The 11,007-nt window shown below is 42.7% G+C and overlaps 1 protein-coding gene and 1 long non-coding RNA gene across 2 annotated transcripts; one reads left to right on the forward strand and one right to left on the reverse strand.

Annotated features, from left to right (window-relative positions):
- On the reverse strand, positions 1-1,480 carry LOC120440835. Its single transcript, XM_039614182.1, has 3 exons — positions 1,153-1,480; positions 852-1,043; positions 1-738 (listed from the first exon to the last, which is right to left on the reverse strand). The coding sequence occupies exons 1-3, from the start codon at positions 1,391-1,393 to the stop codon at positions 419-421; spliced, it is 753 nt and encodes a 250-aa protein (XP_039470116.1). The 5' UTR covers positions 1,394-1,480; the 3' UTR covers positions 1-418.
- Positions 1,481-4,883: 3,403 nt separating this feature from the next.
- LOC120441254 lies at positions 4,884-7,963 on the forward strand. The gene is made up of 4 exons (XR_005613925.1): positions 4,884-5,139; positions 6,638-6,757; positions 7,086-7,342; positions 7,480-7,963. It is a non-coding gene; the product is annotated as an uncharacterized LOC120441254 (long non-coding RNA).
- The last annotated feature ends 3,044 nt before the right edge of the window (positions 7,964-11,007 follow it).

Here is an 11,007-nt window from a genome sequence, read left to right on the forward strand (position 1 = left end):
GAAAGCTTCTGTAAAAAGCCAGAAGTTTCCGCTATTCGTTTATCACTTGTATGCCCTCCCCATCCTTTAGAAATGAAAGAGATGGTCCCCTGTGGTGTGATCCCAATGAGATATTTCATTGTGTGTCTACTTTTGTATGTTGAATATGTCTCCGCCATGGCACGTAAATTTTGTGCCCTCTCTATGAACAGTTCAAAACAGTCAATAATAACTGTCACCCGGTCACCAAACATCTCTACATACTGGTGTGGCATACTGGCCTGTATGCAATGTCTTCCAGGCCAGTGCACCAATGGACTCAGGTGAGCGTACAACACATTTACAGTAATGTTAAACACAGTGGAAGTGGTTGTCCGGCTAATATCAAAGAGGTGTGCAATATGTGCAATCGGAAGGTTGAGTCTTAAACGCATGAGAGTTAGCAAGAGCATCTGAAACTGGGAAATTTTCCTGTCAGTGTCTGGCAAGCTCGGGCTGATTTGTTGTAGCACCCCATTAGTAAAGCAAAAGAAGGCAGCCCTGTGTAGAATTTAACTTTAGAGTTCTCGTCTTTCAAGAATTCCATGTCTAATTTCTTTTTGGACAGTTCTTTTTTTAACACTAGGTTTTCTTCTTGAAGGTGTGCTATTTCTTGTAACCTTTGAGAACACATTTTACACTCCTGCAGATCTTCATCCTCGTGCTTTGGATTTATCTGCTGTGGTTGGCTCTCAGCTATAGTTTCCGTAGTGACTGGTGCTGAAAGACATACATGCACACAGACAAAGACAAGATCATTGAAAGTGCAAAAAAATAAGACAGTGCTTAATGTGGAAAAAGTGGTATTTATTTATGTACATTGACAATTTTACCTGGATGGATTTCACCTGCATGAGCTGTCTCTGCCCCAGAGGAACGCGGGCCTTTTCGTGGCTGTTTTGATTTCGATCTCTGTTTTAACCGATCAAATCTAGCAGTGGTAGAAGCTTTAACTTCTGTGTGGCCCAGTTTGAGAGAGGGTGCCCAGTCTGGATCGCATTCCAGCATTTCGTAGGCTGGTTTGCCTACAAAATACAGCAAACATTACACAGAGCCACAATAAACAAAGGAGCATAGCGTGATGATTTCTGTTCAGCGCCATATAAGACGTATTAAATACCACAAAACACTTACCGTTGTGGAAATGCTTGGAGCAGACTAACATGTGAGGTGGAGTGTTTTCGAACGTTATATTAGGTCTTCTGATAGCGGCAATCCAGGCCATCCGTCGCCTCTTCGTGACTTCGGAGACATGGCTTGGAGAATTTCTCTTCCACGCCGGAATCCGATAAAAACCAAACGCATTTCCCGTCGACTTCACGCGGCTGTCGTTCTCCCGGCTTGTGCAGTTAATAATACAACAGGTTCTTGGCATTTTTTGTTTCTTTTTATCGCTGTGTAACTTATTTCAATTGAAAGCCTGCGTGCGCTAGTACCTCTTGCCTTGGGTTCCCACAATCCTTTGCGGTTTTACCCCTCAATGACGTCACATTTTCAATCTCTATTTAGAGAAGGGCAACAGTGCAGTCTAAGGAAATAGAGTGGCCTAAGTGTTTTACAGCAGCTCTGAGGATAAGAACATGGTCCGGTTTTCTTCTTCTCTTTGCATTGTCAGAGCCAAGACTCAAATACAATACAGAAATTCAAGGGTGGTCTGTAATGCCAATGTGTGTGAATGTCTTTTTTTTTTTCTTTTGGTTGTGTTTTGTTTTGTTTTTTTAGCTTTAACTCTCAGGCACTGATCACAGTCCACCAGATTTCTGGCTGGTTCTTTTGGCTGGCATTCTGTTTTCTACCCTCCCCCATCCATCACACAGAGAATCAGGATTTATTTATTTATTTATTTTTCAACAGCGAGGGACTGGCACCGTGCTGAAATGCAGAATAATAATCCCCTAATCACCTGAGTATTGCCAGTCCTAGGTTTTATCTGCAATGGACGTGAAAGCCCCCAGTGCCTAGTGATTACAGCATTTGATCTGGGTAATAATGTCTTCACTGTTGCCCTGCCTAGGGCCCGAAGGCAGCACAGCTCTAATCCACAGTGCATTCTAGTGGAATCGCATTACACAAAGACCACCAGGGTTCTCCTCTAGAGGGGAGGGGTGTGGGGGGTTAAAGGAGGAGGTTGCCATGGAAACAAGCTTCTCTCTCTCTCTCTCTTTCTCTCTCTCACAGACACACATGCACACTAATACAGCACGCGCATACACACATACTCTCTCCTGGGACAGATAAGCAAAGGACAGGTTCTGTGTTTACTTTCCGCAGACCCTCCAATCCCCGAGCAGGCTGAGCCCTGATAACACGAGGCCTGTACAGCCAGCGACCACTGACAGCAGATAAGCACTCCAGCAGAGCAGAGCAGTCATCACCCTCCAACCAGGATGAACAAACCTGGGAGACCCGGATTCATTTGGATTAGACTGGATTGCTGCTGCCACCGCCGCCACTGCTGCTGCTGCTTTTGCTGTCGCTGGTGTGTTCAGACTACTGATGTTCACAGGACTTTCTACATGAGAACTTGATGCCGCACTTAATCCTGTGGCGTCCCAGAGTTTAGTCAGAGGACACGGCCACAGTAGTGGACCGGGAGCTATTTTAGACACTGAGGTCAAAGGAGTGTCTGCTCTGGGCAGGTTTACGTGGCTGCAGTTAGAGAACCGCGGAAAAAACTACATTTCTCCTAACATGTCCCAGAGACAAATACCACACATTATTAGTATTCTGCTTCAACATTTGTCCATGTGTGCTGTTTTTGTAATGGGGAAGGTTGGAGATCTGTGAGGACATTCCTTTATATTGGTTCCAAGTATCCACTAAAATCCAGTAATTCAATACCAGGAGTAATTAGATTTGTATGATAGTAATGCCCCAAGAAAGAACCAACACGGTCTTTGATGTTGAGATCAAGACGGCTACAAGTACTTCTTTATTATGTGCATTATGCTAACATGCTAATTATTTTTCCACACACATTCTTTGATTAAAGCACAGCTGGAGGTGTATAAGCAACATGACTAATTACAGAGGAAATGGAGGTACTGAGCTAAAGTGGTGGAAGCTGGATTTCCCTTTGGCCCCTTCTTCTCACTGTTTACTTCTAATGCATGCTTAATTTCTTTTGAGAAAGCCAGTTACCAGCTTTGACCACTTACTCTGAAAGAATAGAGGGGGCCTGTGAACAAATATAAGGTTTGTAAGCCTATATTTCCTAAGTAGTTAATATTGATTCAACTCTATATGCCACTGTGTATAGTAGCTTCTGTTTGTTGTTCTCTGTGGGATAAGATATAATTGCTTTCAGTGACAGTTAACCACAAAATACAGGGCATATTCATAAAGATAATATTATCGACTACTTAGTGCCAAACATGCAACAAGTAGTCTTCTCTCTAAACTTTACAGCACCCTGTGGCTTTTCCCTAATTCATATCCCATTTGATATTCACAACTTTAGATTCTGCAGTGAAGCCTTAGAAGACAGGTGTATCTTGCATGCACTAATACTGTAAATGCAGCTACACAGCCCTGAAGCTATACCGCACATTATTCATTACTAAGAAATTTTTTTTTTTTTAAAGGGAGCTTTGTGTTATGTTGGTCCACCTGCCAATCTGAATATATTTATTATTGGTTTTCAAAATGAACAGAAGCTCAAAATTTAATTTTCATGTATATGTACATAAGTGTAAATAGCTATAAGGTAAATAGCTAAAAGTGAATTTAATTGTCACTTCACGTGGTTATTTGAGATACAGCTCCTTTAGATAATTAGGTGGTATAACTTTGATCAAATCAGCTAAAAGGTAGGGGTGAGCATTCACTGGGCACCTTTCTAGTATTCGAGTAACTCATCTTGTTCAAGAAAACAGTTTGAGGTGATCTTTGTGACATGCTGTGTTATCCAGACATCGGAAAACAGCTACACTCTCATAAATAGATAGACATGGTCAGCAATAATTCCCAGGTAGGCTGTGATATTTAACATATCATAAAATGATACTAAGGGGCACAAGAAAAGATCCCCAACACCATTATTATGTTTAGCATGAATGCATGCTTTCATATCATTTACGCCAAATTCTGACATCTAAATGTGACAGCAAAAATATAGATTCATCAGATTAGATAATCTTTTTAGAATCTTCTATTTTATAAGCCTGTGCAAACTCTAGCCTCAGTTTCCTGTTTTTAGCTGACAGGAATGGCCACCAGATGCGGTCTTCTGCTACTGTAGCTCATCTGCTTGAATGTTTGACTTGTTGCGCCTTCGGAGATGCTCTTCCGCATATTGTGGTTCTAACAAATGGATATTCGAGTAACTTTTTCCACTCTATCGGCTTTTCTCTTCTGACCTCTGAAAACTGCTGCTCAATGGATATTTTTGCTTACCATTTTCGGTAAACACTAGCAATGGTTATGTGGGGAAAATCCCAGCAGATCAGCAGTTTCTAATATACTTTAAGCAACCACATGAAAGTCACTTAAATCAACCCTTTTCACCGTTCATATGCTCAGTTTCAACTTTGGCAGATCATCTTGACTATGACTCCATGCCTACATGCACAGACTTTCTGTCATATGAATAGCAGATATTTGCAATATCTAATCATTTGTCACAAAAAAGTGGCCAGTGATTGTTTATCACCCAAACACAGGTACTGGATGATATAAAATATTTTAGAATAACAAAAATATATTAATTAATTGTGTGGAGGAAAAACTGTTGTCATTCTGAACAGATACCTAGCTTGAGGTTGTGTTTGTAGCTTTCAACACGTAGCTCTGTCTCTTCTCCATATGTTAGCTGTATCCGCTCCTAAGCAGCTGGAGTAGTTTATAAGGTCGTGTTTAGGGGAAAACATATACCCGCTAGCAACATCATGTAGCAGGAGGAAGTGTAGTGTGCGGTTTTGATTCCTTTCCATGGATGTGTCACCACTGGTATCATGCAGGCTTCGAGATGCTGCAAGGCTTCAAGCTAACACCAGATGCACCGCTTTGAAGGCAAAACCGTTCATGCTGAGGTGGTGATTTGGCGATGCAGTTATAGCTCTAGATATACTCAAGAGACGTGACAGTAACCAGGCAACAATCAAATCGAGTTAACTGGCTAAGGTAACAAAGCTTCAGGACAAGCTACTCCCTGTATTTTTCATTAAAGAGATGGTTGGGTTTGTTTCCATATTCATGCATTAATGAAGACTTCGAACTTCATGTTTAGCGCCATCGTTTTGTTCATAACAAGCTACACAGTGTATACCAGTAAAATATTTTCAACTTGAATATTTCATTTATCTGGATTCAGTATGTGATTTAAGTTTTCTCTTTTTTTGTTTAGTATATTGTTTAGTTTTCAATAGAAAAAATGTATTAGATGATATATCAGTATCAGGTTTTACTTCCTTTATTCAGGTAACGACACTTAAAAATCCAGCATGAATTGGACTATGTTTATAGAAAGTAAACGAAAAAACGAAGAAAAAAGAGCGAAGTGTATTGAGCTATAGATTGATCATCAAAGAAATTATTTTTGAGATTTAAAAAAAAGGTGATTTTTTTTTTTTTTTAGAAATTTTATCCCGCAAATGGGACTTTCCACCATCCATCTATTTTCTTACATTATTTCCAGGTTTCCACAGCCCCATGCTTTACCCCATGGCAGCAAGGATAGCCATGGGGCAGAGGGTGGGGTACACCCTACACAGGTCACCAGTCAGTCACAGCGCTAACACACACAGCCAGTTGAGAAAAATCGATTAACCTACTAAACCAGTTCAGCAAGGTTTGCAGATATTCATTTGTGCATACCTTTCCAACAAAAACTAACAAAAGGTGTTCATGTGTGATGCACCTACATATCCACCAAACATCAGTAGTGGTAAACCTTTTTGTGTCATTCGAACTGAAGAATTTAAACAGCAATATGGGGGGCACGGAGGGGGGGGGGGTCTTATTACTTAATCAATGTGCCCATCCTCTCTATTGCTTCTATATGGTGAATGCTCCACTACACTATAGTCATTACCGGAAAGATGCAGACAGTAGGTGGCCTGCTAAAAGGTATTGGCTGTAATCGAGATAGCAGACTGTTTTTGCTTGGCTTTGTTAAGTCACATTTAAAGAGGAAAATGGCCACAGCAGGTCTATGCTGGAGGGCACAAACCTATCCAAATACTTGTGAATCGAATTTAATGCGTTTGCTATTATATAGTTGCTTAGACACAACAAATTATCATCAGAAATGATTAGCATTTCAAACAAAATCTAAAGTACTGTACAATACAAAATCTAATTATCGTTCAGTCCTTTTGGGTTTTAACTAATTGCTCATTAAGTTGATAAAATGAGAAAAATATTCAGATTAATTAAGCATATGACAGGAAACAAAATATAAAATCCTTATATTTAAAAAGCTGAAAACAGGGAATGTTTTTCATTATGACTTGAAAAAGAACTATAGTGACTGGTTTATTAGCAGAACAATTACCTCCAGATTATTATTCACTCTACAATCTAATTAATGGTGATGTGGTGGTGACAGTTTATAAGTTATGAATAAAAAAGTAGGCATGCATGGTTTTGTTCATAACTCATACATCTGTCTTTTTTGCAGGCCTCCTGCAAGATCTCATTTTTACGCAAACCAGCCTAAAGTTTGACACCAGAGTGACGAGATCCACATGATGAAATTGTTAGAGAAACTGAATTTTCTTGCCCCTGCTTCCGGTCTCTGGTGAGTTTTTTTCCCTTTCTTTGTAAAACACTTTATTTTTATTCCTGTTTGGTTCATTGAAGCATCTGTCATTCCCAGTGCTCCCACTGTGCCTGACAAAAGCAGAGCCATGTTAGATTGAAAAGACAGAGGGGCAATCTTTCAAATGGATCTCTTTTTGAAAATATATTATGACATAATCATGTTTTCTCCCTAAAAGCCCGGGGGAGGCCCGTCTGTCAGATTGCAGTCCTCTCTTGGCTGCCTGGCCTGAACAGAAACAGCAGTTGTGTGTTAATAGAACCCAGAGGCACTCTGAAACCTTACCCATTCTGCTTTACGCTCTCAGCCAGGAGATTAAAGTCAGGGAAACATTACAGGAGGCTGGATAATTGCCCCTGTGTCTCCAGCAGACAAAAGGCAACGCTCCGGCAATTCCCTCGGTAAATTGTCAAGAGAGACTCAAGGATCCTTCAAGGCTGCAGCAAATTGTACAGTGCTGTCTAACAAACTACCAATCTCTGGATATTATGAGGCTTCCATATATCCTTGGCCGTAATGACAGCTTGCACTGCTATAATGGAGTGCAGGCACAAGATAGCTTTTGTGAGTACACTTCCAATAGAAAAATTACTACCTTGGTTCCCAGTCTGTGCTTTTCATTTTTTCCTTTTGTTCCCATTTGAATTTTGATTTATTCTGCTATCATTTTTTTTATTTTTTTATTTTCTGCTTTCATTCAGGGCTGAGTGCTGGCTGCAGCCACCAACAGATGATTGCAACCTTTACTCCTGAGGACCACTTGATCCGCAGACAGGGGGAAAAAAAAAAAATCCGCAAGCAGTTAATGAGTTGCCATCCTTTCCTAGTGTTAAGGGTGTCTACAAATTAACAGAGGCTTTTGTCAGGGCTCTCCTTTGCTCTCTCTCTCTTGCTCCCCCCTTGCCTCCTCTTGCCGCCACTTTCTCTCCTCATCCTTGCGCCCTCCCCTCCATCACGCCCTTCCTCCTGCTCTTCAATTTTCTCTCTCTACCTGCCTGCTTCACGCTCCAGTAGCTCAGTGGCGGGAGCAGCGCTGTCTGGCTTTGGCTCTGAGCAGCATTTATTGTCAGCGCGGTTCATGTTTAGAATTAGCCATTTAATGAGAACAAAAGAAATTAATTGGTGGTTTAAGCCTAATGAGACGTCTGTGAAATTAACAGGCCTCATCAATTGAAACAAATAAAATCCTCCAGCTTGTTGTTGGGGAGCATTATTCTGACAAAGCTTTTGACACAATGATGAATAGCGGGTCAGGAGAGACCATCTGTGCTTTTTTAAACCCCTGCAGGAGGGGGGGGTGGAATGTGGGCTGGCTCTAAGAGATGGTGATAAAAGAGGGAGCGAGGCAAAAAAGGGGGGGGGGAGAGAAAAGAGGAGAGGAAAAAAAGCTGAGAAAAAAACAAATTCACCAGCTTTATTCATCGCCCTTTAGCATGATACCGCTGTCTAACCATGGTTACAAAGGAAATAAAAAACACGGGCATTAGCATGTGAAAGGCACCGGGTCTCTGACTATGCGTCCAGAAAGCCAAAGAGCTCTGATTTCGAGGGATATTTAACCTCCATTCAGTCAGCAACAAAGGCCTGGCTGTCGCGCTGAGAGCAGTGGTTCAGCCTGATTGGGGCTCAGGGGGGAAGGAAGGGGGGGCAGAGGAGGGGACAGACAGGATCACAGACCTCATTTGTTCCCCCTCTTTACTTTAGCCTGTCTCTATTCCCACTGAAGAGCAGCATTTCCTCTCTACGCCCCCCTCCTCCTCCTCCTCCTGCTCCTGCTCTCAAAGTTGTAAATGTATGACCTGAGGAATAAATTGGATGGGAAGGAGCCGAGGAGGCAGCACAGAGAGCAGTAATACATCTCTATCATGTTCGGTGACCTTTATTTACTGCGCGTTGAGCATCATCGTCGGCCGTGTTATGTGTCTGCCTGGCTTCCTTCTTCTTTTAATGGCCCGGTGTGGAAGTTGCGGACGTGATGGAAGTGGTTATCTGCATGTCTTCAACCCCAGCCCGCGACTCTGCCCTACCCTCACTCCCCCGGCCACCCAGTAGGGCCTGGCCCAGCCCTGCCTGTTTGTGTATCATGGAGAAACTGTTTGCTTTCCTGTGCTGATCAAATAAACAGGCCATGTCTTTTGGGTGGGGGGGTGTTGGGGGGGAGGAGGTTGGAGGAGGTGAAGATAAGGAATTGTTTGATGGGGTAGAGAGAAACGAGAGCGATTTAGGTCAGCTAATCTGATTTACACAGAGATGGTCTGGCCATTGCAGGGAGCAGTAATTACATAGAGGGATTAGAAGCCCCTGCCACCCCACCCCACCCCCAACCTAAAGAGAGGAGAGAGGGGTGGAGGCTTAAAGGCCTGAGAACTGCTCGAGTATGGTGCTGCAACAACAACAGCTTGAGCAGTTCTCCGTGCAGATTAAAAATGGCTGAGACTGTGTTCAAAACAAAGGGGGCATTTGGCCAAACTAGTATTACTTGGCTTGTTTACATGCATTTACATCTGCTGCTTTTGAGCCCACAATTATCACAATTTGCTTTCCGTGGCCAAACATCACAGCTGCTTCTGAATCCGGCTATCAGCTCAATCATTCCCCAAAACCTGGAAGGAACCTGTTAGCAAAGTGCGCACAACATTACATCACATGTTTCGTCACATGCTCGTGGGCCTGATCGCCCTCCATTACTGCTGCCGCCTGTTTTGCATTTCATTTCACTGTGTGTTTGTGCGATGCGTAATTTGAGGATTGATCACTTTCAGCCCTGACATTCGTTTCGTGTTTAGCTGTTTTTTCCGTCCACGCCGAGCAGATATTCAGAGCCTCTCTCGATGCCATTTGTCTGTGTATTTAAAATGCACAGCTGAATAATTGCACTGCCAGAGCCATCACTTCATCCACAGGAATGACTTGCACGCTTGGCTGCTGCTTCTAAAGTGTGCTTGGCTAATCCACTCATTGCTTTGTGCATTCAGTGCTGTGAACCATAGGGCACCCGCTTGGATGCCCGTGCATAAATTACTGCCATGGAACATAAAGTGCTGGGAGGATTTTCCTTAACGATCGCCAACGCTTTAAATGCTTCTGCTTCAACAGTCGATACTGCTCAGCCCATTCAATTATTCAGCGGTCCGTCCCTCATTAACAAAATCCTGACCTTGACATGTCTGCCCTATTTCTCTCCCCTGACAGAAACAGCTCTCCAAACGACTCTGTTTGCTCTGATATTGGCTGGGAAATCCATGCATATTGATAAGTTGTTTGCAGTGTAATTGAAAATGTCAGTTATGAGGCCCATGCATACAAAGGTCAGCACCAAGAATAGAAGCTGACAGGCTGCTATTTGGAGAGAATATATAGTAAAGGAATGGCTGGGGGAGAACTAGGATCACAATAGAATATGTTCTGTGTTATAAATTGTTGAAATATGCATCTGACTCCTTGTAGGCTCACAATACGCCAAAAAGACTTGTAGAAAAAATCTAAAGTTGTTTTAAGCAGGGTAATTACACAACTTAATTCTTCATTTCTTTCGTATTATAGTGTTTTGAGTTGGTTTTTGGTCACTTGATTGGAATTCTAATTTGTTTCCAAAGGTCAAAATGTTCATCATTCATATCTCATGTTCTGTTTAAACAAGATTTATGAATATCAAATTGGTAAGCCATCATCTCCTTAGTAGTGGCAGGTGTCCTGCGGGTGCTGCCTCATCTCAGGGAGGTGATGTACCTTGTGCATCAGTGATGTGATGTGTCAATCAAAAGCTTTTGTGCTCTGCATCCGAGAGCACCACGGGCTCCATGGTACGACTGTCCTAATCTGCACCATAGGAGTGGGATCCGGGGTTAAAGTGCTGGCCACAGTTTCTACATAAACAAAGATTTGAACCTCAATCCCCGGGAGGCTCGGCTGGCTGACAGGCCCCCACCCCCGCCAGACGCTGTCCTCCCCACAGGCAGAGCGGCAACTGCCTGCTGGTTCTTTAATCGATTGCTAATGGGTTCAATTCCATCGTTGAGGAGCTGCTTGGAACCTGGCCCTGAGACTGAATGAAGTGGAAATACCATTTGCGGCTTTATGAGCCGTTATACTGCAGTGAGAGACCTCTATTCGGCATGCTTCATAGCACTGCAGAGAGTTTTGCACCACCGCTTGATGGTTTTTCTTATGCCTGCTCCTACTGCTTTCGTCTCAGTGCTTCCCATTTACAGCGTGCCCTAAAGCATTTA

The sequence above is a fragment of the Oreochromis aureus genome, linkage group 7 (assembly GCF_013358895.1).
Source record: "Oreochromis aureus strain Israel breed Guangdong linkage group 7, ZZ_aureus, whole genome shotgun sequence".
Taxonomy (NCBI): domain Eukaryota; kingdom Metazoa; phylum Chordata; class Actinopteri; order Cichliformes; family Cichlidae; genus Oreochromis; species Oreochromis aureus.

Coding starts and splice junctions, on each gene's coding strand:
- LOC120440835 (XM_039614182.1), bottom strand. CDS start 1,393: ATGCCAAGAACCTGTTGTATTATTAACTGCACAAGCCGGGAGAACGAC. Junction 1,044..1,152: donor CTCCAAGCATTTCCACAACG/GTAAGTGTTTTG, acceptor TGTATTTTGTAG/GCAAACCAGCCTACGAAATG. Junction 739..851: donor TGCAGGTGAAATCCATCCAG/GTAAAATTGTCA, acceptor TATGTCTTTCAG/CACCAGTCACTACGGAAACT.